The sequence below is a fragment of the Notamacropus eugenii genome, chromosome 5, assembly GCF_028372415.1.
Source record: "Notamacropus eugenii isolate mMacEug1 chromosome 5, mMacEug1.pri_v2, whole genome shotgun sequence".
Taxonomy (NCBI): Eukaryota; Metazoa; Chordata; class Mammalia; order Diprotodontia; family Macropodidae; genus Notamacropus; species Notamacropus eugenii.
In genome coordinates, this window is record NC_092876.1 from 336,319,323 (window position 1) to 336,347,321 (window position 27,999).

A 27,999-nucleotide genomic window follows, 5' to 3' on the forward strand; every position below is an offset into this window, starting at 1 on the left:
CCCACCGGGCTGGAGGGGGCGGGGGGAGGGGGAGGTTTTTGGAGAGCTAGAGGTGCCTACGTGAGCGAGGAAGTGACGCAATACCGGGCTAGCCTATAAGGACGGGGGGCGCTCGCGGCCCCGAGGCTCCAGGTTCCGTGGGCTCCGGCGGAGTGCTGGGTACCGTTTATTAGAGCGGCGGCGGCGGAGGACGACCCGAAGTGAGTGACGCGAAACAAAGGGCTCCCCATGGCAGGGCTCCCCCTCCCAGGGCCTCCCTATCGCAGGGCCCCCCCCAGGGCCTCCCCATGGCAGGGCCTCCCCTCCGGCTCTCCGTTCTGCGGGGATGAGCGAAGCCGGCGTCCCGTCCTCCTCCCTCCCGGCGTTTTTCCCGGGTCTGGTCCGGGGATGCCGCGCGGGGCTTTCCCGCAGAGATCGGAGAACGGGATAGGAGAACGGGACCGGACTTTCCCCCAGCCCCGCTCCCCACCCCGTGCGCCCATCTTCCCGCCCTGGGAGGGGCTGGAGCGCGCGCCTGGCGGAGCGCACTGCAGGTGCATGGGGGCGCCCCCAAAGCGCCCGCGCGATCCTCGATAGTTGGGAGAGCGCCCCCTCCCCTCCTGTGCGCCCCCGGGTGCCGGCTCCCCCGCAGCCCCGGCGATCAGCCTCCGCTGCACGCCCCCCTCGGACCCGTGCGCTCCCTGCCTGCTTCCCCCACGCCCGGGCCCCGCGTCTTCACCGCCCGAAACCCGAAGCCGGGCGCTGGAAAGCGCCTGAGGCTCGGTGGTCCTGGGCGCGGGAGGAGGGAGGCCCCCCGCTGTGCCCGCGCCTGCTGGAGCACGTGGCCCGCTTCAGGAAGTGGCCTCGGGGAACGAGTGTCAGGTTCTGCGAAGTGACCTTGAGCCCGGAACCTTGCACTTCCCGGGGTTGGGGGGCCCCCATTCCCCCTGGGGGGCGGCGGGGCGGCCGCGTGTAGTCCAGCCTGGGGGACTGCGGCTTGGGCCGCCTTGTGTCTGCGTACAGGGACCGAGACATCTAGCCCGCGCATGGTGCTGTTCTTTAACTTGACTTTTTGGTCCGGTATCTCAGATTGTTTCATAGTTTAGGACCCTTGGCATCAGGCTGAATATTGGAAGTCTCTTTAAAAAAGAGCAACCAACAAGTTAGTTTGATAGTAGAGTTTAATTTACTTAAATTATAGAATTAAATTATAGAATTAAAGCTAAATAATTAATTTAATCTACTCGTCCATTCCCTGAGATGGGGCCCAGGTTGTGAAGGGAACTGGGGGGATCGATGGGTGAGGGCCCAGGTTATGAGATGAAGTGATAAAAGGGTCATGAGCAATTTCTTGGGGAGACCTCTGGAGTCTTACTTGGATTAGAATTCATCTTTCATGTCTGGTTGGGGAAAAGTGTTTATTTTTAGCATTAATATATTAATTTATAATGTTTAATATACTTCAAGGATCGTTCTGTTAATATCGTATGGAGAATGATGGGCCTAGGTACAGGTTTTGGGGGAGATCTTAGCCGGTACCTTGGAGTATAGGTGGGGGGAGGTGCTTTTTCCACCACTACACACAACTTGTATTTCTCCTATTCAGGATTTAGCCGGTTCACCCAAATTTGCTGTTAGCCACTTGTAAAATGGCAACCCTTTTATTTACTACTGAAATTTTAAGTTTTTTTGAGTAGTTTGGATTATATGAATCTAAAGGACATCTCAAGTACAACATTTCTTTTCCTTATGATATATCAGAATTTACGATCCTGATATTGCAATTTCAGTCAGCTTGCAAAGTAAACATGCACTAATGGCTGAAAATCTGTACCTTGTACCTTATAAGTTTTTTTATAGAGGTGAAGAGAACTTAAAAAAAAAAAAAAGCTTTGCTTTGACCCAGCATAGTTGCTTCTACCTATGGCCTCAGGGAAAGTTGGAAGAGAAAGCTGTGCTGTCCCGAGTCCTCACACACCTGATACCTTTCATTCTGGCTTTGCAGATAGGTCTGGAATACAAGTTGCAAATTCAGTGATCTCTTGTAAGCTCAGAAATTTGACCTCATTGACCATGAAATAAAGCTGACATCCAATTTTCCTCATATTGCTTCTTCCAAATTAAGAATGGTGTTTTCTGTAGTAGTATGCCACAGAACTTCTCTTCCTCCCTCCCCCCAGGTACCTGTGTAATAGAAACAGTGGTGCTTCTTACCTTGGAATATGGAGCATGTGACAATAAGACTTTTCATTACCCTGGCAAAACTAGTCTTGGATAGGTAGTTCTTGCTCCATAGGAGCAAAGCCAGAGTCAACGACTGGGTTTGGGAAAGTTCATTTTTACATAAATTGTTTACCCCAAGTAGGAGTTATTTGCTACTAGATGCAAATATATATATGCAAAACAAGGGTTGTTTCATTTTTTGTTTGTATCTGCTCAGCATGTAACACAATGCCTGATTAGGGAATCATTACATTATATTGCTTGTTAATCGGTAGTCTGGAATGGAGTGTTGTTATATGGTAGTCTTTTTTCATCATTTTTAATAATGACACCCAAATTATAAATAATAGAAACTAGTTGATACTAGGTATAGGAGCCCCACCCAAGATCTCCAACATATTTCCAAGCTGGTTTCTTAGTCTGGTTTGCTAGGTTGTGACCTTCCAGTGGTAATACAAGTAGTAGACTTGGCTGACCTTCCCTTTTATGAAAGCATTTGGCAGAGTTTCTCATATTGCCCTTGTGGACAAGATGGAAGCTAGACTGTAGTACAGTGGAGTGGATTTGGGTCAGTTGAATGACTGGACTTAAAAGGTTTGATGGCTAATACTAATTTGGAAGAAGGCTATGCCAAATGCTCCTTACTGTCCTAGACTCCAAGTTACTGAATTTTTAAAATTAGGAACTTTTAATAATTACTTTAGTAGAGGCATAGCCTTTAAGATATGCTTATCAAAGTTTTCAAACAGCCTGTTATGTTGGATGACCAAAAGATCTGCAGACAGTTGAAAAACTTTAGTAATACATTGTGACTGGCAAAAGAAAAAAAATTGCTAGGACTTTGAATCTGCAGTAAGAAATTTAATATTTGGAAGTCCTGTATTTTGTCCTGATCAAACCAAATCTGGAATATTATATTTATTTCTGGGTGTTTAATTTTAGGAAGGTCTAGAGTGATTCCAGAAGAGGAGGATAACCAAGATGGTAGGAAGAATAAAGACCATGTCATAAGGAACTAGGAATGTATAGCCTGGAGAAGTAAAAGGAATGGGGGGGAGGGTAGAGTATGTGAGAATATGATAATTATGAAAAGGAATGCTGTGGGATACAAGATGGCTCAGATTTAAGAACTATATAAATGTGAGTTACTAATCCTGAACCAAGTACTTTGTTTTTTTGTCCCTAGAGAACAGAACTGTAGGAATAATGTGGTGATTTCAGTCAGTTTCCTAATAGAAATGACCTGAATTAGCTGTCTTGGGAAGTGGAAAGTTGCTCTCACTAAAGATCTTCACACACTGATTTGGATTTCTGTGGTAGATGAGGTGATTTTTGAGCTACTGTTCCATTTTTGAGTTTCTGTGATGGTGGCATAAACCATATGATTCTTTTCAGAGTCTTTTACTGTGTGACATTTGACTAGGTTTATCAGTTAAAAGTGTTAACTTCTGTGCTGCAGAGCAACTTTCTCTGAAGCAAATGGCTACGTAATTAAAGGTGTGGTGACTTTTGGTAGTTCTGGCACTGGAGATTTGGTCTAGTGTAGGGGCTATGATAAGTCACTTCCCAGAATAGTAAGAGAATATACTTCTAGGAATTACATTTCTTGCTTGAACTCTGGTTTTTCCATTTCCCGCCTTAGGTTCTTTGGAAAATGACCTTGATTCCCTTTTTAGTCTATAGGCTCTTAGGCATTGTGGACACTGTCTGTAATTCACTTTATAGCCAAGTGAGATATATATTTATAGTGTATGCAAGGTATTTGCTGGTATTTTGAGAATGACCTGAAATAACTATGGTATCAAACTACCAAACTTCAGAAGTTGTAGAATTATTTCCTAAAAATTTTTAAATAAAATTTCATAGTACAGTTTTTAAAAAAAGATAATTGGTATATCACCAAACCAAAAATAACTGAACAACCATATGTATGTCATAGAGATAAAATTTTAAAAATACATGATCCTTTGCTCTTACATGTACAATAAGTTATAAATAGGAACTATCTTGGGTGAATTTTTGTTACTCTGTTGGTCTGCAAGTATTGCTTTTTTTTGAAGGGGAGGTGGGATGTACAGTTTCTGGGTTAGTGCTTTAGTGACCTTATTATGGGGAAATGACTGTTTAAGGCCCTTCTTGTTGAGTCATATCCCAGTCTTCTTGACCCCATTTGGGGTTTTCTTGGAGAAAGATAGTAGAGTGGTTTGTCATTTCCTACTCTAGCTCATTTAACAGATGAGGAAACTGGATTAAGTGACTTGCTCAGGGTCGCACAGCTAGTGAGTATCTGAACCTTGATTTGAACTCGGGAAGATGAGTATCCACTCTGCTGCCTAGCTGCTCTGAAGCCCTTAATCAAATGCTTGTTGAAACTTTAGGACTCATCATTTTTAAAATAGCCATTAAAGTTTAGGTGACATTGTCTTCATGAGGAAGGAAGGGCCTTTACCTCAACACAGATCAAATAAAAAGTGAATGTATATTCACTTTTCATATTCATATTCATGGTTTTATTTAAATAGGTTTTAAGATCTGTTATAGGAACCAAGATAATTGAACCATAGTCTATTAGTAGTCATCACCTTAATTCTGTAACTTAATAACTCCCCTTATTCTACCTTATCAGGTTATTGGAGCAATTGATAATAGAAGCTCAGTTATGATGGACCATGCCAGATCAGCAATCTCCAACTTGGTAAGATTTATGGTACATATGTTCTTTGTGAGTCCTGAAGCGTGTTAAATGCATAAAAGCTTATGGCTTTTTAAGCCCTTGAGAACTTGGCCCCAGTCTATCTTGTCATTTCATTGCACATGATTCTCCATTATGGTAGTCCACAGTCCAGCTGCACCACTGGCTGTCACCACAGTATTCAGCATATGCTTTGACTGGCTCTCATGCCTTAAATACTGTTCTTATTTCCACCTAATAGACTCAGTCACCTCCTTCAAGACATAGCTCAAGCACTTCTTTCTGTAAGAAGTCTTTTCTGATCTCTCCTCACTAGGTGGTCTTCATTCTTTATACTTAGTATTTACATAGGCTCTCCCTTGATGGCATGTTTGCTTCTTGTAGAAACGAAATTTTGTCTTGGCATTCCCAGGGCCAGTAGAGCACAGTGCATGATGACCCATTAGGAAATGCTTCCTAATAAGCATGGCTAGGATTGTAGTGATAAAACTAGGAAGAATATCAAATGCTACCACAACTCCTTGGGGAGATTTTTTTTTAAAGTGATTAAACTTTGGGTTTTGGGAGGCTCAACTCCTTCTTCAAGAGATGATTATTCTAGAATAAGTTTAATCGGTGCACTTTTCTCTAAAAGCCTTGAATGCAGGAAGAAAAAGACCTTTAGCTCATGTTTCATGAAAGAAACTCCTAACAAGGATTAGGAGGTACTTGTAAAGGATGGGACTTGTATAACTAAGAATAACAAGAGGGGCCAGTTGGCAACGTTTTAGGTACATGTAGGAATACAGGAAATCAAGCCAAAATAAAAGTACTTTAGAATTCATGTGCTTTCCCCTTCCTAACATGACTCCTAATTCCTTTTATCCTCTTTTTATCTGTTTCTCTTTAAACCTTAGTTTAGTGGAGAACCACTTTCATACACACGTTTTAGTTTGGCTCGGCAAATGGATGGTGACAGTAGTCATGTGGAAATGAAATTGGCTGCAGAAGATGAAGACAGTGGTGAAAGCAACATAGAGAATAATAGTCCCCACGTCGTCAAAAAGAAACTTATTGGTGGAAATATCTGCTTTGGGATTATTGCTATTACGATCTTTTTCTTGATTGGTAAGAAAGGAACCCTTAGAAAGCATCATCCATCATTCATTCGTTTTTGTGCCACTTCTGCTTTGTTAGACTAACTCTTGAGTAGGTTTCATTGAAACATTAGTGTTACAGAAAATACTAGACCAGGAATTGTGTCCTGGCTGTATGTATGGCCTTGGTAGGTGGAAAAGTAGTTCCTTTATCTGTATAAAATGTCACCCAAGATGTCTGATCTGTTCCACTACTAAAATTGAATCAAAGATCAAACACTGGTATTTAAATAATCATGTACAATACAATAGGCTACTTTATTAAGACCAGTGAGACTTTTTGGTAAGTTTTTGTTTTGTTTTTATTTTTGGTTTGGCTTTGGGCTTATCACAAATTTTAAGTAAATTATAAAAGCAATAACTTAGGAAGTATTTAGTTTTTTCAAAATATCAATTATACAATTGCCCATTAACTCATTTGTAAATGGGGTCATTAGATGACCCACAAAATCCCTTGTAGCTGTGACGTTTTGTGAATAGGATTATATGACTAGGTGGAAATAGTTTTAGAGCTGTGCCTCAGAGAACAACTCTTGTTCATCCTTAGGATTTATGGTCGGCTACTTGGGTTATTGTAAACAGCTAGAAACCAACGTTAAATGTTCAAATGATTCCAGTGGAAGAACAGAGCAGACTCAGGAAGATGAAGAGGATGATTCACCTGAAGACCTTCCATTCTTGGAGCCTCAACCTGCATTATCTTGGAATGACCTCAAAAAGCTGGTGTCAGAGAGAATAGATTCTAAGAATCTTGTTAACACAGTCAGGTAAGAGCTTGGTAATATTGAATTCTGGTTTAAGATCTACAGTTGGGTCTGTTTCTTGTTAATTAGAGACCCATTAAAATAAATGGATAGGTTCATTTTCAGGTATGAAGTACCAGTCGCATTCCCTACACCTAGCATAGTCCTTTGCACATTGTAGGTGCTAAGTTGAATTAACAAAATGAAGAATAAAGCGCAGTCTAATGGAGATTAGCACTTACATTTTGCTTACTCTTACTTCTTTTGGTTAAACATTGTGAAGTATGAAAAAATACTTTGGCAATTCAGAGATTTATTTCCCAGAGAGAGCTTTGTGGAGGCAGAATTTGATCTTGGGTAGACAGGGATTTCCCCAGGTAGAAATGGGAAAAGTGAACAAGGCAGGGGGATAGGAAAATAGCAGGCTTGTTTGGGGAATTGTGAGTAGTCCATCTTTCTGGGGTGTAGTGTGAGGCTGAAAGTAGAGAATGTTGAATACTAGGCTAAAAAGTTTTATCATACTTACAGGTTTTATTATGATTCCTAAAGCTAAAGACTTGGGAAGGCAAGTGACATAATCAGAGCTGAACTGTTTCTGTTTTTTTGGAAAATAGAGCTATTGATAATATAGCAGTAGTATAGTGAGACAGAGAGTAACTACCTGAACTAAGGCAAAGAAAGAGAATTGATGAGAGAAGATCTAATGGAGGATGGTAGTCATTTATCAAAACTAAAAATGTAAGAGGAACAGACCTGCAAAGGAATGAGTCTAAGTAAGTATGATTCTGGGACTTAGACAGTGAAATACTAATGAAGTAGCTCCATGTAGGCATTTATCCATAGTTGGAAATGTGTGGAAGAAAGTGTTCAGACCAGAAACGTATTGGGATGATCCACATAGAAGGGATGACTGTAGTGAGGAAAGCCAGAGGGCCATCTTAGAATGCTTGTGCTCTCAGGCTGGAGAGATCTCAAACTGAAAGACACCTAGAAACAATTGCATTGCATAGAAACCAAGGACAGACTTTCAAGGTTACCCTATCTTAAAAATTTAGGATAAAACATCTGAGGCATTAGATTTGATTAGAAGGGTAGGGACAAAAACCAGGTTCCAAGGATTAATAATAGCTATTAGAGCTAGCATGTATAGAACACCTTAAGATTTGTAAAGCATTTTACAAATAATTATATTACTTGATCTTCACTACAACCCTGGGAGCTATTATCCTCATTTTATATCTGAGGAAACTGAGGTGGACCTAGATGAAATTACTTTTCCCAGGTTTAGATAGCTAGTAAGTGTCTGAGACTGGATTTAAAATAAGGTCTTCCTGACTCCAGGTCAAGTGTTCTAATCACTGCTCTACCTAGCTGCTTCAGGGTACAGTGCCTAGTCAGTGTCCTATGTGAGAAACAGAAAAAGAAAGTTGGAGAGAATATAAAGGATGGGGGTTTAAGGACCTTTACCATCACCTCCCCACCATCTCTCAGTCCAGTGGTATAGTCTAATATAGTAGAGGAGATGAGGGGGAGATTGGGAGGCTCTTGTAGTAGTGTAAAGGGGAAATGGTGAGGTCTGGAACCAAGGTGGGGGCTTTGTATGTAGAAATGCAGAAATGGCAAGGTTTGGCAGGGAACTGGTTGGATATGTGAGATGTAAGAGCAGAGAGGCAAATATAACACCAGGATCATAAACCTGGGAATTTGGAAGAACAGTGGTCCTTTTGACGGAGGTCTTAGGAGCTTTTTGGACTTCTTTGGCCTTTGCTTTGAAATGTCTAACAGATGACTAGAGATCTTGGGAGCCTGTGGGCTGGATAGATGGATAGAGATGATGATTAAAGTCAATAAACTCAGCAGGTAAGAGAGAGTTGATAGAAAAGCTGAGCCTTGGAGACAGTTAAGTAGCATGTAAATAAGACAGCAACTGAAAAGGAGCTGCCATGCTAGGCATGCAGAGAAGGAGCCAGGAAAGAACCCAGAGAGGGTAATGGAGAATGCCCAATGTCCAGCAAAGTACCTCGGTCAAGAGGAACCAAGGACCAGCAGGGGACATTTATCCACAACTGGAGAGAGCATTGAATGATTGTTGGAAGCCAGATTTCAAAGGTGTGGGGTGTCAGAGGAGAGGCAACAAGTAAAGGAGTCCTTTTCTAGGACTTTGGCTGAGAAAATGAGTTATAGTAGAGAGGAAAGTAGAGTCTGGAGAAGGAAAGATTTGCATGTTTTTGAAGGGCTCAGGGAAGGAAGCAGTAGGTAGAAGATGAAGGTGAAAGAGCATGATTTATGGGGGGGCAGTCTGCTGGAGAAATTGAGATTCAAGGGTGCCACTCCCTCCATGATTAGATATTGGAGAAAAAGGATGGGATTTATCAGGGTTTTGAGATGAGGAAATTCTAGGCGAATGGCCTCAGTTTTTTTCAGTAAGTCAGGCTCTCACTTGAGAAAATGGGAAAATGGAAGGCTTGAAGAGATGGTTTGGGATAGCTTTTGTGAGCAGTGAAAGAATCCCTTACAGGGGACAAAATAAAAAGATTAGTGTACCTAGCCAGCAGTCTCGTGTGATTTCCTCCAGCTCTGTGGAGAAAATATCAAGTAAAGAAAAGCTTTAGAGTTGACAAATGATTAGGTAGAACTTCCTGTGGGCAGCTAGGTGGTATAGTGGATAGAGCTCCAGACCAGCATGTCAGGAAGACTTGAATTCAAATGCAGCCTCAGACACTTACTAGCTTTGTGACCCTGTGCAAGTCATTACCTCAGTTATTCATCTGTAAAATGGGGACATACTGGATAAGAAATGGCAAACCACTCCAATATCTGTGAAGAAAACCCCATGAGGGGAGGGGAGGGTCATGTAGAGTCTACACAAATGAAAATGATTGAACAAAATTGGGTAGTTTGAGTTCTTTGCAGACGGAGGCTGAATTCCCTTTAGAGCAACATTAGAACTCCCAAATGTATAAAGTCCAGATTCATGTTTAGTTTTCCAGGCTTTATAGGTTATCAACTTTTTATCATCACTTTACTGTATACCCATACTCATACCTCATTTATTTATTTACCCACCCACACCTGCCCCTCTTCTTCTAAGCTATCCATGTCCTACAAAGCCAGACAGACTGTTAAATCTGTGTTCTCTTAATTACTGTTGCATGTTGAGTCAGTCTGTACTCTTTTTCTCAGTTATATGTAAAAACAACTAACATTTTTCAAATCGACTTCCAAATTCCCTCTCCCTCTCTACCCCCACATTGAGCAGTCAAGCAATTTGACATGTTATACATGTCATACAAAGCACTTTCTGCTTTGAGTCCTTCTGTGAAAGAAAACAGACCAAAAACCCCCAAGAAAAATAAAGCAAAGAAAATGTGATCTTTGATCTGCATTCAGGTTCTACCAGTTTCTCTGGAGATGGGCAGTACCCTGAAAGAGAAGTCTAGATGCAGGGAAATTGAAGAGGGTGCTAAAGCAGAAGACATTCTAGCCATTATATGGAGATGATACTTTGCAGATTGGCTACTCTTGTTAGTAGAATAGCAAGCACGTTTTTTCCCCCGTTAATAAGAGGTGATATTAGAGCTAAAACTAGAATAGTTTTAGAAATCTGTAACTTGACTTCTGGGGATTGATCATCTAAAACTAGATATGATCCCAAGCACTGAATATTCCATCTATCGTGAATTTTTCTACCTGCTCTTTTAAAGTAAGATGAGAATGTAATTAGTAATTAGGATAAAGCAACCTTAGAAAGATAGGGGAAGGTAATGACTGAACAAGGTGACTGCCTGTGGAAAGGCAGTCCCAGTGGGGTGTGTGAGAGTCAACAAGGGCCTACATTTAGCTTCTTTGAAGTGCTCCAACAGTAAGAGAAATAGAAGGTTGGGGCAAAATTGGCGCTGTGAAGTAGATATTGTGTAAACCCATTTTCAAGAACTTGAAAAAGATTTGTAGTCTGAAATTTGAGTTCAAATGATTTACATTTGCTTCATTTTTCTTCCAAAACTAAGTTGAATTTTGAATGACCTTTCTTTCTAGCATTTTGAGTAAGAAGTATGCTTCTCATGAGGCTGGCTCGAAAGAGGATGAGATGCTTGGATATTTTATTTATCAGCAATGGAGAGACCTAAAAATGGACAAAGTCTGGAAAGATAAACACTATGTTAGATTACAAGTCAAAGGCAGGTATGTTGACCACAGTGAGAATTTTGCAAAGGGACTGCCTTAAAATGTGAAACCCTTTTATCTTAAGTAAACACTAACTTATGCTAATAAGCCAAAATTCTATTAGAGATCATAACAGATTGTAACATAATCATAACATTAACTATTTTAAAGCATCTTCATTCTTTCTAGAATGTTTTGGTACAAAACTTTTTTTTTTTTTTTTAGTGGTTCGCAGAACTCAGTGACCATATTGAATGACAGTGGATACACTCAGTCTGTAGATGGTTATGTGGCATACAGTGACAATTCAACAGCAAATGTAAGTGAGTCATGAGATAGAAAACTCAAACTTAAATTATTAAGACCCTATTTTGTGTTGGCTTTGGTTTTGGCTGTAAGAGAGCTTTTATTCTGGAGATCTGTCAAGCCTGGCTATCTATCACTAGATTTATACCTCAATGCTTCCTTGTGATAACTCAGTTCTTATATGCAAAAAAATTAAAATGTGAATATTATGCAATGATTATAAACATGGACTTAATTACAAATATGAACTTAAGAAAACAGTACTAGACTTTGTGAACAAATAACCTAAACTTTATGGGCATGGATGTTGCATTTTTGGTGGCTAATTTCTTTCACCATAGTTTTTCAGAAAGTAGATTTTTCACAGCACTGCCCATGATTCATTCTGCAGTAGCAGAATCATGCTCCAGGTGGTCCCCTAGAACTTTTAGTGTAAAGATAATTTGCCAGTAATTTTTAAAGCATCTTAATTACTCTCTGTAAGTTTAAACTTTCAGAAAAGCTACAATTTAATCAGATAAGCTGTTACTATAAAATATGCCTACATGCTTCTTTTTTAGCATATAGATCCATTTTATACAATATTGCCATATTCAAAGTATTGCTGTCACTCTATTCATGATATGTGTTTGAATAAATACTTTCCTTTACACTTTGGAACTCTCATGGTAGCCTCCGTTGACCACCAGTACAATAAAGAATTATTTAGCTTATAGAGTTATCCTACTAAAATAGTGACTTGAAACAACTGTTTTCTTTCTAGGGTACACTAGTTTATGCTAATTATGGCTCCAAAGATGACTTTGAGTACCTAAAGTCAAGAAATGTTACCATAAGTGGATCTGTGGTTTTACTTAGAGCTGGGAAACTTTCTTTTGCAGAGAAGGTAAGTAGGTTATTAGTTAGGATAACACCAGGGAGGGAAGAGCTGTTAGTAAAACTAGTTCTGAAGACATCTTAAGTCTCTGCAGTCATTGCATTTATTTACTTGTTCATTTTTGTCAATTTCTAGAACTACAATAATTATCATACCGGTTGGTGTTTTGATTTATTCACGAATTAGGGCTTTGTGCCAATTCCAGGCTCTGACTTGGTATTCTTTTGGGGTGAGGTGGTTGGTCTTGCCTTGGATCCCCTGTGTTGCCTTTGACATCTGGAAGGACCCCCTAGATCTTTGAGGTTCAGAGTGCTGAATCTTCAGGGTCCTCACTGGCATTTTAGACCAGATTTAAGAGATCTCAGCCCCTCGCTTGTCCTAGCCTGATTACTGACCTGCTGCTCCTTGCTTCCTGGCACTGCCAAGCTCCCACCTTGGAGCTTGCTCAAAGGAGCCCTCTGCTCTGGCCGCCTCTAGACATAGGGCCTATCAGACTCCATGTATCCTTGGGTGGTTTCTGGCTGCCTCTGGAGCCTGCTTTGCACTCGCTAGCTTTGCTTTTCTACCTTTTGTCCTACTTGTCCAGCTTACCTCTTGAGCAGTTCTGGGCTATCACTGTACTTTCTTATTGTATTATTTTTTGAATTTATATTTAACGTAAAAATTCTAAACTTCTTTAAAAGTTTCAAATTTTCTCTCTCCCTCCCTTTCCTCTGCCACTCATTGGGAAGGCAAGAAATGTGATAATCAGTTAAACATGTGTCGCCCTGTGGTCAAGTGCTGTAGAGGGTAATAGCCCTCTCCTAGTTCCTCAGGCTCACAACCCTAGTCATCTTGGAGTCCTCTCTTCTCCTTTCCATCCCCCCATAGCTCTTAGCTAGGCCTAACAATTTGACCCCTGTCATAAATCTCCAATATTCCTATCTGTATATAGCTTGCATTGTGTAATTTGTTTGCCTTGTTGTCTCTTCCATTCGATTGTAAATTTCTTGAGGGTAAGGACTGTCTTTTGCCTCTTTGTATCCCTAGCCCTTTTTTCTTAAAGACATGTAGACATACAGTTCTCATCACTTTTAACTTCTTTACATTGAGCTGAATTTCTGCCTTCTACTTTTGTTGGTATCAGTCCTGTCCATTGGGCCAATTCAGGACATCATAATCGTCTTAGTTGGAAATGTAAGCCCTGTACCATTGTAGAAACTTAAAACCAAGCATTTTAACCCTGGAAAAGTCAGCCACATTTAAACTAACATGCCAAAATTAAATATGAATCATTTTTCTTCAGGTTGCAAATGCTCAAGCCTATGAAGCAGTCGGTGTCTTGATATACCTTGCCCGTTCTGATTTTGATATCATTGAAGCAGATGTTGTACCTTTTGGACATGTAAGTTTTTTTTTCTTTTCTGTCTGGATGAATATTCTCCAGAAGTTGTTAGATTTGATCTGCATCAAAGGAAATGGAGCAGTGTATATGGGATCTTTCTGAAAGTTATAATCTTTTATAGACCAGAAGATTAGATGGATTTTGAGAGCTCTGACTCTGATTTTTGTGAATTAGTTGGTAATTCTCTAAAATAGAGAAAAGTGTCATCTTGGCAGTTTTATCTGATTTTTACAGAGTTGTCCATAAACGTGAAAGATGAGGCATATTCCATCTTGAAATGGAAGCACAGGTCATGTGTACAAATCAAGGATTCCTTTTCCTAAATCTAAGTCCCTAGATATTGCTAAATCACTCATCTATCGTCTGGGACTGTGGTCTAATTAGATATGCCTGATCATAGTGTATAGATACTTTTGAAATGATAGTTTATCTTGTTTTTAACAGGCTCATCTAGGAACAGGTGACCCCTTTACACCTGGATTCCCTTCCTTCAATCACACTCAGTTCCCACCATCACAGTCATCTGGATTACCTAATATTCCCGTCCAAACAATTTCTAGAAGTCACGCATCGAAACTCTTTGGGTAAGTTGTCTTTGTGTAAGATATAATTTTGGAGATTTGGGATGGACTCTTGAGAGAGTGTAAATGTTTGTAGATTTGGGGAGAACAGAAAAACTAAGGGTTTTGATGAAAGATAGGGTTGGTCTATTTCAAAATGACTTATGTTAAGCCATTATTCAGTCTTATAGTAAGTTGAAAGAATTGCTGGCTTTGAAACCAGCTAGTTACTGCCCTGGCAAAATCTTCTTCTCATTTGTGAAATGACAAGACAACTTCTAAGGTCCTTTTGGCTCCAAATTAATGATGCTTGTGTTTCAGGGTGAAGTTTATACTTAAATAAAAGCCCAGTGTCTTTTTTGTGACCTGTTGTCAGACCAGATCTTCCCTCTCCATAGGCTTTTTAAGTAAACATAGAATTTTTCTTTGTGCCTGTTAAATTCCATCTTATCTGTTCTGGGTCTTTTTCCTAACTTTGTCTATACTATATTCAAGAATCTCTTTGTTAGGCACAAAGACAATAGTGAAATAGTATGTATATAGGTAAGTAAATAAGAATTTGAGGAAGGAGGAGAATAGTGCTAAGAAATGGCTCTCATTCTCCAAGGTCTGACGTCATCAAACACTATATGACTGATAGTTATTTGGCAGAAAGGAGGGGCTGTCATATCTTTATCCTTCCATTTTAGTGAAATGCAGGGAGAGGACTGTCCCCCATCCTGGATTGGAGATAGTAGCTGTAAAATAAGCTCAAAAGTGAATGTGAGACTTACTGTCAACAATGTACTGGAAGAAAGAAAACTGCTCAACGTCTTTGGAGTTGTCAAAGGCATCGATGAGCCAGGTAAGGCTTTCTTTGGTGTTTCTCTTTATCAATATAATTGTATTTAAAAACAGTACTCAGAGGCTTAAGTTTTAGAAGTATTAGTTTTCCCAGATGAACTTCTGGCATATGCACGCTACTGCTGCTGCTGCTTACATAGCAGCTCCTACAGTTTTAGTTTACTTCTTTTTAGTAGGGAGAATTTGGTAACATTCTAGGAAGCTTGGATATATTGATGAGTCATTCCTTTTTACTAAGAACTACCTAAATCAGAATGGAATTTAAACTTTTAATTCAAATACATTATTTGACATTATGGTTTCCAGTGTGTAGGAGCTAGAGAAATAGCTGCTTCTGAACCTGTTGGTAAATTAGCAAGTGAAAGGAAACACTAACAGCTCGGTACCTGTTATCCCTTCCGGTTATACAGAGTTGACAATAAAATACTTAGCCTTTGACTCCTTGCCAAGTCTCCTGGACTCTAGTCTTTTAATTAGTCAAAGATATCAGCTTAGGAGTTTCTTTAGACTTTCACATCATTATAATCATAATCATTTCATGTCATCATAATCTATGATAACATAGATTAAAGTTACTTGATCTGTGTTCCACAAAAAAATCTTTTCAGGAAGCATGTCTTGTTCATATAGATGGGGCTGTGTAGGGAGTCATAGTATCACAAGTGTAGGGCTGTAAGGCCGGCATCACCCTAATTTGCTGTCTTTTCTCCCAGAGTACAGATAGTCCCAGCTTGTGGTAGAGTGGTATTCTACAGATCTCTCCTGAAAAGTCTATTTTGTTTTCAAGATCTTTCAATTCTTCTCAGATTTAAATTCTATCCAACCTTTACGAACTGTATGACAATTGAGTTAGGCATAAATTCCATATGATCTTTCTGTTTGCAGATCGCTACGTTGTCATAGGGGCTCAGAGGGATGCCTGGGGCCCTGGAGTTGCCAAATCTCTTGTTGGGACCTCTCTTCTATTGGAGATTGCTCGTGCATATTCTTCCTTGGTGTCTAAAGGTAAAATTACTTCAGGACTAACAAAATGTACAAAGTGCGACCTTTAATTATAGTTGTGCATTTTAATTATAACATGGAACTCAGTATTCCAAGAATTTCATAGAATGTTTGGCTGAATCTTGGCTAGTTTCACATATTTCTTTTTGAATTTGGAAACTCTTAGGAAATCTGTTTCTGTAGGTGGAACTATGAGAATTTTCCTTTTCAATGCTTTTCTTGATCAACTAGCAATGAAGGACGTTGTGTTTAATATTCAGCCAGTAAGCATTTACTCAGCACTTACTAGTTCTATGGTTACACAGAAAGTCCCTGACCTTAAGGAACTCATACACTTAAGGAGACAGCATGCGAACTACATACATAAGATAAATACACTGTAAATGGGTGATAATCTCAGAAGGGAAAGACCTCTTGTAGAACTTGTATGGAAGAGAGTAATGGGTAAGAAGACTGGGAAGGCATAAGGAGGCCAGATTATGAAGATCTTTATAGGCTAAGTAAAAGATTTTTCTAGTTGTTTGAGTACAGGGGAGTCTGTGACATGTGCTTTAGTGAGATCACTGGCTATACCTGAAAACTATTAGAGCAGTTTAGGTATGAGGTGATAAGGGCCTATACCAGTGAGTTGGCTGTTTCGAGTGGACTTAAGGTGACACATTCAAGAGATACTGTGAAGATAGAATCTTGGCAACAAATTGGATATGGGGGAAGTTGAGAGGAAAGAAGTCTAGGATGACACTAGGGTTGGGAGATTTGGTGAGTTGGAGCAAGGGAGCTGTTTTCAGCAGTAATCGGGAAACAGAAGCGGGGGAGACTTGGGAGGAAAGATAATGTTTTAGACAGTCTGAGTTTGGGATTTCCAGTTCATCTGTTGTCCAGGACTTTGAGTTCAATTTGTCTAAAAGACAATTCATGATGTGAGAGTGGAGATGAGGAGAGTGGGTAATGCTTTAGCTTCATTGAAATGATAATTCATTCCACTGAAATTAAAAGGTGTGTGTGTGTGTGTGTGTGTGTGCGCGCGTGTGCATGTGTGCTTGCTTGCGTGTGTATGTGCATGCAAAGGGAAAAGAGAAGCCCAGGACATAGTCATGGAGCTGAGGTGACACAGAAGGAGCAGTCAGGAGAATCAGGAGAGAGCAATGCCATGAAAACCTAGAGTATACAGGGGAAGAGGATGAGCCAACAGCCTCAAAGGCTTGGCCAAAGAGGTCAAGAAGGAGGAACATTGAGAAGAAGCCAGGAGAGTTGGCAATTCAGAGTTTGTTGCCAGGTTTGGTGAAATGATGAGATTTGAAAGTTAGGCTACAGAGGGTTTAGAAGAGTGAGAAAGGAAGTATGACACCAGTTGTAGAAAGCTTTCTCAAAGAGTTTAGCCACCAGTACCTAGCAGGGATGGATGGATCAAATGAGAGTTTAAGGGTGGGGCAGACTGTGGGCATGCTTATAGATAATAAAGAAGCACCCAAGATGAAAGAAAGATCTGCAGTCCTGCTGAAGATGGGATGGGATCAAAGGTGCGTGTAGAAGAAATTTTTTTAGTAAAAAGAGAAAAGCAAGCAACCCCTTCAGGTGAAGGTACAGATATCTGCTTGATAGGAGACGAGAAGAGGGTACTCTTGGCAAAATGGCCTCAATTTTTTTCTTGATGAAGTAGAAGATGTGAAATACTTAGCTGTTGACCGACTGATCAGCTGGTTATGAAGGAAGTTACGTTTTAGCTGCCTTTTTATAGGGTGAAAAAATGGTAAAACGGTTCATTGAGCCTTTTGGTCATGAAAAGGATAAGGATAGCATCATGGTCATGAAAAGATAAGGATAGTGTCATGGCAAAAATTGATGGTGTGATCCTCATTCAGCATAGGACATCCAGGTACTTTAGCAGAAGCTTCTGTCTTCAGTGAATTTAGAATTAAATTTTAGAATTTGTTTAAGCAATGGAGTTTCACCACAGGAAGCTAAGGGACCTTCCCTTCCCCCTCTCTAAAAGGCAACTTAACCATCAAGACTACCTTAAAAGCCAGATACTGGACCTTCCCACCAGATGCTTGACCCAGCTGGTTGCTAAAACACTTCTTCCTCCCTACTGTCAGTGTCAATCTCAGGCCCCATTTCATTCTGGTCCTTGGAGTCGCTTGGGTGTCATCTGCCTTACCATTTCTTGCCAAGATCCTTGACTGTGACAGACCCAGTACCCCAAGTATCTGCAATGAACTGAAGCCTCTTAAGTCTGCAATGTCTCCCCTCAATTAGTATAAGCTCCTTAAGGGCAGGGACAGTCTTTTCATTCAATTGAACTATCTGTATTAAGACCTGCTAGCATGACACCTAGAGCCAGTCTGTTTATTATCTAACTGGACAGTGGTTACTGGCAGACTTTAAATTACTTTGTCTGTTTTACAGTGTCTAAGGTATATACTCTTACTTTATTCTAAACTAAATTTTTAAGGACTAAGTGAAATTTAGGATTATCCTTTTCTCAGGGAATCAGATTCAAATTTGTTGAAATGACTATAATCTTGTTCCCGAAGAAGAGATAAGATATACTTCTTGGTAGAGGATTCTGGGTATATGTACGTTGTCAAACTTGGTCAGTTTTGTTTTATGACTTTCTCCTATACATCCCTCCTCAAGTGTAGAATTCAGTGGAGGGAGGCAGTCTGTTAGGGAACAGCTAAAATCAAATACAAAAAGAATGAACAAAACTTAAATTAAATTATATTTTTTCTTCAGATGAGTATAAACCCAGAAGAAGCATTGTCTTTGCCAGCTGGAGTGGTGGAGAATTTGGATCTGTTGGTGCCACTGAATGGCTAGAGGTATGCTGTCTTTACTGAATGATGTTCTCCAGTTGAGTTCTTAATTAAATGATACTGGTTAACCTAGACATGTTGATATTTAGCAGAAATACCAACCTTTTCATTTCAAACTGAACTCTTTTCTTAAACAATACTATGTAGTCATGTAGCCCCAAAGTGATTGCAAAATACAACAGACACTGCACATGGAAGACAGAAACAAAACATTTATTCAGACACCAGAAAGCCAAATCTATCACAGCAACAAAAAATCTATACTCAATAATAATAAAGAGGACAGTAGCATTCCCAAGCATTCCCTAGGCTAGGCTTCCCACAAACCAACACACTCTTTTGAGCCTAAGCTGTCTACCTCTTCTCCCTCCCTCAGTTCTGACTGCTCTGACCAGCTTCCTCCCAGATCTGCTCCACCCCTTCAGCAAGCTCTTCCCACCACATGTGACTTCAGCTTCCATGTGATTTAAGCCTGGGCCTGTTAATGGATGAGAAAGATCTTTCCATTTAAATTACTGTTACAAGTCACAATGTTTGCTTCTGTTCTCCCCTTGTTTAGGGTTACCTTACCACGTTGCATCTAAAGGCTGTTACTTATATCAATCTGGACACTGCTGTTGTTGGTAAGCTTACTATGTTCAACAGATTTCCAGGGGGTAGCAGTAATGTGAAGTGCGAGTAAGGTAACCTCAGGGAGGTTTTATGTATAAAATGTCACCAACAGCTCTAAATTCTCCATTTTCACATCTTGTATAAGTAACTTTGAGGAGCATTCAAGCCTACAGCCATCACTTTAAGGGTTTGCTGAGCAACAGCAAAATTAAATGACCTCAACATTTGGTCACTAAATTGCTCAAGTTACTCCATATAAAATAGATGTACTTGGGCTTCTGACTTATGTTCTGTTAGTCTGTGTCATACATACTTGCTTAGGTAAAGATGTTGGTTTGACTTCTGAAAGTATTCAGTATGGTTTCTCATAGGTCAGAGTTTTAGCATAGACTAATAAAACAGTAATGAAAATCACTACTGGACACCTGGTCATTTTTTTCCTGTTTCTGTAATTGATTTACTAAGTTTTTGATTTAGGTTATGAAGCCTTTTTTAAAAATCACTTTAAAATTGAATATATAGAAATGCCATTAAAACTAGTTTATAGTAAGTCAAAAGTTACTGTGGAAATAAGTAATTGTTGACTCTACAGGTTCAAGTAACTTCAAAGTCTCTGCAAGTCCATTGTTGTATACACTCATGGAGAAAATCATGAAAGAGGTGAGTCCTTCAAATTGGTGATTTGGATAGTTTGTTAATTGGAATAGTTAGGCACTGATTTTATCAATACAGGGAACTACCAGGTGAGGACATTCTGTCTGTCAGTGTAGCACCTTCTCAGCAATGAATACTTCCAGCAGTTTCCTACAGCACCATGATGTTGTGACCCAAATTTGATCACAATGCACATAATAGTAAACTGCATTTACAAATAGGAGTAACTTTTCACTTAGATTCCCCTACATGCTAATCAGTAAATAATGGGATTCCCTGCTATATGCCAAGTACTATATGCATCGTCAGATCATGTCTGATTTCTAATATTTATTTGAAAAAAGTACTGAGTAGGTTAGACAAGGACCTTACAGGTTTGGTTAGTTCAAGGTTTCACAAAAGTAGGGTAAAAATAGGATTAGTATTAGCTGTAGGAGGTTTTAGGCATTCCAGATGGAGAACACCAGTGAAAAAAAAAATATGGAGATGAGAAATGAACACTTAGAGGAACTAGTTTAGATGAAGCAGAAAGTACATTCTAGAATAGCCAAGTAGCCAAGCCAGTTAGGTTGGATGGATGGTTAGGAGGAAGTTGTTTAGGACCCTGGTATTAAGTTCCTTCACCTGTAAGGAACCGCTTTGAGCTGGGAAGTGAAATGCCATACTAAATTTTTGAAAATAGATTAGAGAAGAAAAATATAAGGTTATATTTTGGGATTGGATAAATGCTCACCATGGTTTAGTTTGTAAAAATTCTATTAATTGCAAAATGAATTAAACTTATCAAGAGGTGAGTGGGGGACAACTAGCAAAGAACCTTGTATCTGTTATCCAAGCAAGTTTTTTGTGTTTAGTCTCTTTGTGTCTAGTGGAATAATGACTCTTGTAAAGAGATCAGTAATTCCTTGAAAAAGAACTTGTAGGGAGAATTAGAATTAAATTTTTTTACATTAATAAATAAATGAACCTTGTTAAAAGGATATCAGTGAAATGAAAATTTGAACAATTTACATCTTCTTCAATCTTGGTTAAAATCTTGGTTAGAAATTCTAAAAATTGCTGATACTTTTGCCTGAGCACAGACAGCTTTCAGCTGAAGCTGATGTAAGTTTATTCTTTCTTGCACACAGGTAAACCATCCAATTAGAAGAATGCCTCTCTTCAGAGACACTAACTGGATCAGTGAGGTGTAAGTTTCAGTGCTACTTAAATGAAGAAACAAAATGGCCCACCAGCTTAATTCTATCAGCTGAAGGCTCCTTATTGGCACTGTATTAAAATATTATGGTTTAAAACAGCTTTTTTTTTTTTTAATGGGCCACTCCAGTGTATCATTTCACTAAAACTGTTTAGAGGGAAATGCTTGCTGTAGAGGTATTCTTAGTCATAATGGTTAATATTTGGTTTCCTTACAGGGAACCACTTTCAATGGAAAATGCTGCTTACCCTTTTCTTGCCTATTCTGGAATCCCATCAGTTTCATTCCGTTTTTGTGAGGTAGGTTTGTTTGAGAGTTTTCCTTTAAAAACAAACCAGAACAACAGCTTGGGTCACTTTGATAGTATACATGTACTATAAAAATAGATTTTTTTCATACATCCTTTCTACAGTGCCTGGCAACACAGTGTTGTAGAAATGGTAGCTATTATACTATCTCTGTTCCTTGTCTTGACATTATATATGGTATTATATATTGTATATATGGTATGTATACAAATATAGTATATGAGTATATGTATGTGTGTGTATGGTATCATATATTGATATATACCCAAATTTCTGTCACTTTTTGTTGCATAATGAATTCTTATCCCAAAAATTTCAGTCTTTTCATTTGTCAAATACAAAATTATTATGATCATTTATATTAGTTATTATAGTTTCATTTACAATACATTTACTGTATTACAATATACCTTTATGTTTCTTAGCCAGTGCCAGACTTTTGAAATAGTTTAAGATCCTGTAGGTCCCACATTGCTGAATCTCCTCTCCCCTTTTTTCCCCCATGGTACATTCTCAGCAAATACTTCTGTTGAATGGTTAGAATAATGGAAAGTTTAGTCAGCTTAAAACTGTAGCATAGCATAGTTGATAAAATTGATAAAGTTGGCATCTTGACTGATGCCATTTGGTCATCATTTACAGTTTCTTTACTGAGTAGGAAATACTTCCAAGTTTTATATCAAGAACATTTTCATTCACTTCTGCTTTTAAAAGGATCTTGAAGCCGATTTTTAGCTTATATAAATATAAATGTTAAATTAAGAATCATTATGCTATAGACGGAGGAGAAACCAGCCTTAGGAAATTGGGAAGACCTAGTTTCAAGTATTGTCTACAACACAGATAAGATATTTTTTTAAGGAAACTGAAAGTAGTATGGAACAGCAGGGAAAGTTCATTCTCCCCTGGCTTGACCTTCAGAAAGGAGGATTCTTTTGGTGAAAAGCTCAGAGTATGAGTTCAGATTTGATAGATTGATTTGGGGTGGAAAGGTAGAGGAGCAACTTTTGAAAACTAGAGAGGAGAAAATTCTATGAAAGGAAATATGAAAGTTGATGTACTTGGGAGGGAGAAACGAGTAAATTCGTGGCCTCTATGGAAGTTTTTTTTATGAAAGTAAATTCAAGATTGCCTCTAGAGAAGAGATTTTTTAAAAGTGCCTTTCTTTGCAGTGCTGGGAATGGGTGAGACAAACCTGATGCATTGATTGGTTTTACGGGTTTTACTGAACTGCAGGATTCTTGGGGCCAAACAGGAATGGGGAGGGTTGTTGGGAGGTGAGAAGACAAAGCTAGAAAATTTCAAAGTCTGAGGCAAAAAGTAATGGGGAAAATAGAGTAATGCAAAGGCAGCAACATTTAAATGGCAGATTAATAGACCCAGTAGATAATGTTAGGCAAAATGAGAGACTGTTAAGTTGGTAATGAATCTGTCTTAATATGGACAGTGGTGGTATAGTGACTAAACTTTGAGTCAGCAAAGAGCATTATATTTAAGCCCTAAGAGAATAGTCCCTTGGTGGGCTACATCAGAGATGTAGCCCAGAACCACAGCTAGGGCAGGGAGACCAGGGCTTTCTCTTGGATGGTAACCTGGAGAGGTTGAAAATTTATCTGACAGTTCCACATTGGTTATCTCAAGATGGTTATCTCATTGCCAGGACTCCCTTGTTTTGACTATCGTGATAGCCTGACATGTTGGCACAGGTGAGGTCCCGAGACTTTCTTGTGCCTCAAGTGAGCTTTTCTTGTACTAACCCTGTCCTCCCCCACCTGGGGGAGCAGTTCTAGGAGGCTCTGCCCATAAAAGTCTTGGCATCTCTTCTTTACATGGCCTTGTATTTTGAGCTCTCTTCCCAAGTCTGCCCTTCCCTCACCACACCCCAGGTGCCTGAAATCCCAGTTGGAACTTGGAATTTGGGTGAATGGAATAGAGATATGTTTACAAAGCTGAGAATGAGAAACCAAAATGAAGTCACTGGAGAGTAGGTCAGTATATGTATGGGGTTAAAGAATATGAGCAAGTGCTGAACTTTCCTTAGAAGTTCCAAGTGTCTGTCTGTTCATCTGTAAAATTTGTCTAAAGTGGCCTTTGAATAATTAGTAGAAGAAAAAAGTCCTCTGTGGAGAGAATTCAGGGTTTTGTAATACTTTCTAAAAATTTTTGAAAACTATATTTCAACACTCTTGGTTTCTTAGTAATCCTGTATATTTTACATACATTTAAAAATCATTATTCTTACAGTGGGAGGGAGGGGTCCGTGACACAAAAAAAGCTCAGAACTCTTGATCTAGGAGTGAAATTGAGCAGTCGCAGCATGTTGGTCAGAGGACACCCACCTTTATCAAAGCTGAGAATAACAATACCCACATTGAGAGGCAGGGGGAAAGATTCCGAACATAGTACAGAGAGGTGGGGGTGTTTTTGTACACATGGGTCCTTTTCCCCTTTATTTGGTCTCTGATGTATTGACCTAATTGTGATCTAGCTATTAGTAACTTTTTGAACATAATTCCAAATTGATTTAGAGAATAATTCAGACACTTTTTAGAGTTCTTGTTCCAGTCAGTCAGACTTGCCTTACTGTTTCCTGGGCACAACAGTACATCTCATGTCTCCATGCCTTTGCTTAGACTTGTCTTACAGACATGGAGTGCTGGGCTTCCTCCCCTCTGTTTCATTGGATCCCTTATTTCCTTCAGAGCACATCTCTTCCATTACACCTATCCTGGTCCCTTTGGTTCTAGGGCCCTCCCCATCATTTACTCTGTGCATCTTGTATTTAACAGTATTGGTGTTTTCCTTTCCAGGAGAATAGTAGCCTTGAGGTCCTAGACTTTTTTCCCTTTCTGTTACCATCAACTGGCAATCTTAATGCCACAATTGTAGCTATTTGAGGTCAGGTGCTTTCATTTTTGGCATACAGGTAAACAGTTGGTAAATGCATGTTAAAATGACCAATAGTCATTCTTACCCCTCCCTTAGCAATTTTTACTAAATATTCAGTTTCTCTTAGAAATTATTTCCTTTAGAAATAAAACCTAAATTCAAGGTTCCTGAAACTGTTTTTCCATTAATCAGATTTTGGGGTTTTTTTTAGAGTAAACCTTACCGATATTTGGACACCAAACTGGATACTTATGATAGACTGATAAATGAGATTCCTCAACTAGAAGGTCTGATGTCTGCAGCTGCAGAAGTGGCTGTCCAAATGGTGATTAGGCTTACCCGGGACCATGAGTTGTACCTAGATTATGAAAGGTACAATGAAGAATTATTCAACTTTGTCAGGAAGCTTTTGGTGTACAAATCAGAGTTAAAGGTACGTCTCTTTGTCAGGTATTAGTTTTCAGAAACCTTGTATTGTTTTTAGGTCTTGGGAAGTTTGAATGTTTCGAAATGAGAGAAACATTTAAGTACTGCTATACTTATGTACTCCTTAAATCCCTAGGGCAAATCTAGTATTTAATTCCACAAAAGTTCTCTTGTCTATTAGGTTGGCTGTCTGAAAGGTAGAGAGAACTTGACTGAAATGAGTGAAGTTTTCAATGTCATGTGCTTAAATTTGTGGGGAAATGCTTTGATCTTGTCCAGAAATGGGAGGGCTTATTTAAGTCCTTGGTAATGGACTTTGAGCAGAGTACTTTCCCATTTAGACTGTGAACTTTGTGTTATCTGTTTCAGAGTCTGAATCTGAATTTTCAGTGGATGTTCTCTGCTCGTGGGGACTTTAGCAGGGCTACTCATGACCTCACAAATGACCTTTATCGATCAGATACTGCCAACAGGCTTGTTAATAGAGAAATCAATGATCGTATCATGAAAGTAAGTAACTTATCCTTGGTAAAATGATTTCATTTACAGAATTAAGAAAATCCAGCAGTCTTGAACTAGAGAGGACCTGGGAACTAGGCATTGAATTTAGAGACAGGTGGGAAATGGTAGGCCCAGAGCTCCATCTTGGATTGTAGGTAAAATAGGATTTCTCTATACACAGCAGGTGAACTCTTGAGTGGATTTATTTGTCTGTGTAAGTGGGTTCACTATTTGCATTAGAAATTCTTAAATTTCAAAAATGAGTCTATAAAGCCATAAAGATTTAGAGTTTCTGTAAATGTAAACTTTAATCATTTAAAGCTACTCGTGAATTTTGGGTCACCCAGTATATTGACTGCCTAATACATGATCCTGCCTCAGGGCTAAGGACCTCATCCTGTAGATGTAGATATTTGTGCCTGCTTCTGTTTCAGCTTTTGGATCTATTGTATATTGCATCTTTGCAATTCTATGGCATAAAATGAAATAAAACAATAAATTAAATTAAAAATGAAATAAAATAAATAAAATAAAAATAAAGAAATAAAACAAATAATAAAACAGTGTAGATCAAATCTAGAATTAAAATTGCTAGCCAGATAGCTAACTTATTTCATAATAATAGCACTTTTTGTTTTGATTATATTGTTATATTGCTTGACTGTTTTATCTTTGGAAAAGGGAGTGGGGAGGGATGCATAGTAAAGCAGAATCAATTTCCACCTAGACAGTGTCTAAAATTGTATTATCTTCCATCATGAGTCTGATTCCTTTCTTGTCAGGAGACTAGTAGCATCAGTTCTTTCAGAATTCTTGTCTTTTGAAATTTATAGGTTTTTTAGAAGTTGTGGCTTCCAGATTAATATACCTTAATATTAATTGTTAATATTAATTAATTTTTATCTTCTAGGTGGAATACAGCCTTCTTTCTCCCTATGTCTCTCCAAAGGAAACTCCTTTTCGTCATATATTCTGGGGATCTGGCTCTCATACTCTTTCAGCTTTGTTAAACCATTTGCAACTCTTGAAGAATAAAGATAGTAACTTCAATGAAACACTGTTCAGAAACCAGTTAGCTCTTGCTACCTGGACAATTCAGGGGGCTGCAAATTCACTGGCTGGTAACATTTGGGACATAGACAATGAATTTTAGGTGAAATTCCCACAACTCATCTGAGAGCCATAAGGCAGTGTAGTCCTCAAAAATCATCACTGGTCTTATCCAATATTTTCATCAGGACTATAAAAGTTAAAAGCCTTGTTAAAAAGAGTTAAATCCTGCCTAGCAGTTAGTACAAAGTAGGTACTTGTACTTAATGCCAGGTAGAATGTTTTATACCCCTGCCAAACTGAACTCAGTCTCTTGAAAAATTGTTAAAACTCTTCCTTCTAGTTAATCTGTAGGCTCTAATTAAGGTTATTTGCAGTGTTAACTAACTCCCTCTCCCAGCTGATCTCCTTCACACAACCAAAAGTAGCTAGGGGATCCATAAATCCAACAACTGTCACTTTGAACATGGGAAGGAAGGTGCCTACTGAGGACCTTTAATTGTCCACTTTTAATATGTTATCTCTTGCTGTTGGCCAAGGGATAGATAAGGTTATGAGACGTGATAGTTTTTCTCCCTCTGAAACAGAGCCACTCGGGGAGAAGACTAGGACTTCCTTGCCAGGAGTGTCTAAAATAGAGGTGATTCACCTGAATAAATTTGCATTTGGTGATTATCACAGAAGCATGACCCTGTTGTATACCCTAGAATTCTTCATGAATAGAGGAGACTAGAAGCCAAAGAACTTTTTTGTGCTGTCCCCCACCTCTCTGCCCCTCCCCCAAGAAGAAAATTGGCTTTAGTGACTTTTCCATGCAGTCCTGAATATGTCAGATTGATACGGACTATTGAAAAAGATATCACTCTTGCTCAGTTTGTCAAATCTAAACTATTATATTTGCCAAAGTTTGGCCAGAATGTTAACCTCATGGGAAAGCTTTCTGTTATTTGGCACTGAGATATATTTATTTGTTTTTATTTATCAGTGACAGAGTTCACTATAAATGGTGTTTCATTTTTTTATAGAAGATAATTATCGGAAGCAGTGCCTTCCATAATTATGACAGTTATACTGTCGTTTTTTTGAATTAAAAGCAGCATCTGCTAATAAAATTGAACAGATACTAGAAGTTTTGCATTTGACTTGTTTGTGTGCTGTCACTGGACAGGTCTTGACTCTAAAATTTAAACTGACCACAACTTTTTGAGTAAATGATGAGATGAAGTCAAGTCCTTGGGGAAATATCCTGTTGAACAGAGCATGTCAGGATTAGAACATTTTAGGCAAAATTGGCTCATTTCTCAAATGTATTTAGTACAAAGATAATGAAGCTGATGAAATAAACCCAATTACTATTCTATAAAAAAGATTTTAGTGGTGTTGCATCTTAAAATTGGCATGCCTGCATTGCATCAGAATTTCAGTGCAAAACTTCCAGTACCTCTTTTACAAATCTAGCTTACATTATCGGAAGCAGTGTCTTCCATAATGAGTAAAGAACAAGGTAGTTTTTGCCTACCACGGTGTTTATATCGGAGACAGTGATCTCCATATGCTACACTAAGGGTGTACGTAATTATCGGGGACAGTGTTTCCCATAATTTTCTTCATGCAATGACATCTTCAAAGCCTGAAG

The 27,999-nt window shown here is 39.0% G+C and overlaps 1 protein-coding gene across 3 annotated transcripts; it reads left to right on the forward strand.

The window, feature by feature from the left end:
* TFRC (transferrin receptor) lies at positions 1–26,764 on the forward strand. 3 transcript variants are annotated; one of them, XM_072613677.1, is made up of 19 exons: positions 1–200; positions 4,829–4,897; positions 5,791–6,001; positions 6,578–6,797; positions 10,809–10,955; positions 11,163–11,256; positions 12,007–12,129; positions 13,406–13,504; positions 13,949–14,088; positions 14,754–14,908; positions 15,793–15,912; positions 18,646–18,731; positions 19,285–19,348; positions 19,930–19,997; positions 21,122–21,180; positions 21,407–21,488; positions 24,598–24,819; positions 25,182–25,322; positions 26,224–26,764. In XM_072613677.1, exons 2-19 carry the CDS (start codon positions 4,862–4,864, stop codon positions 26,464–26,466), a joined length of 2,310 nt encoding a protein of 769 aa, XP_072469778.1. In that variant the 5' UTR covers positions 1–200; positions 4,829–4,861; the 3' UTR covers positions 26,467–26,764. The 3 variants fall into 3 exon arrangements, with proteins under 3 accessions (XP_072469778.1, XP_072469779.1, XP_072469780.1); XM_072613678.1 differs by lacking the exon at positions 1–200 and adding an exon at positions 349–533; XM_072613679.1 differs by lacking the exon at positions 1–200 and adding an exon at positions 925–1,028.
* Positions 26,765–27,999: the final 1,235 nt, after the last annotated feature.

Excerpts from the sequence above, each read along its gene's own strand:
- TFRC (XM_072613679.1), top strand. Across the intron at positions 4,898-5,790 it reads GATCAGCAATCTCCAACTTG|TTTAGTGGAGAACCACTTTC; the intron begins GTAAGATTTATG and ends TTTAAACCTTAG. Across the intron at positions 19,998-21,121 it reads TGGAGAAAATCATGAAAGAG|GTAAACCATCCAATTAGAAG; the intron begins GTGAGTCCTTCA and ends TCTTGCACACAG.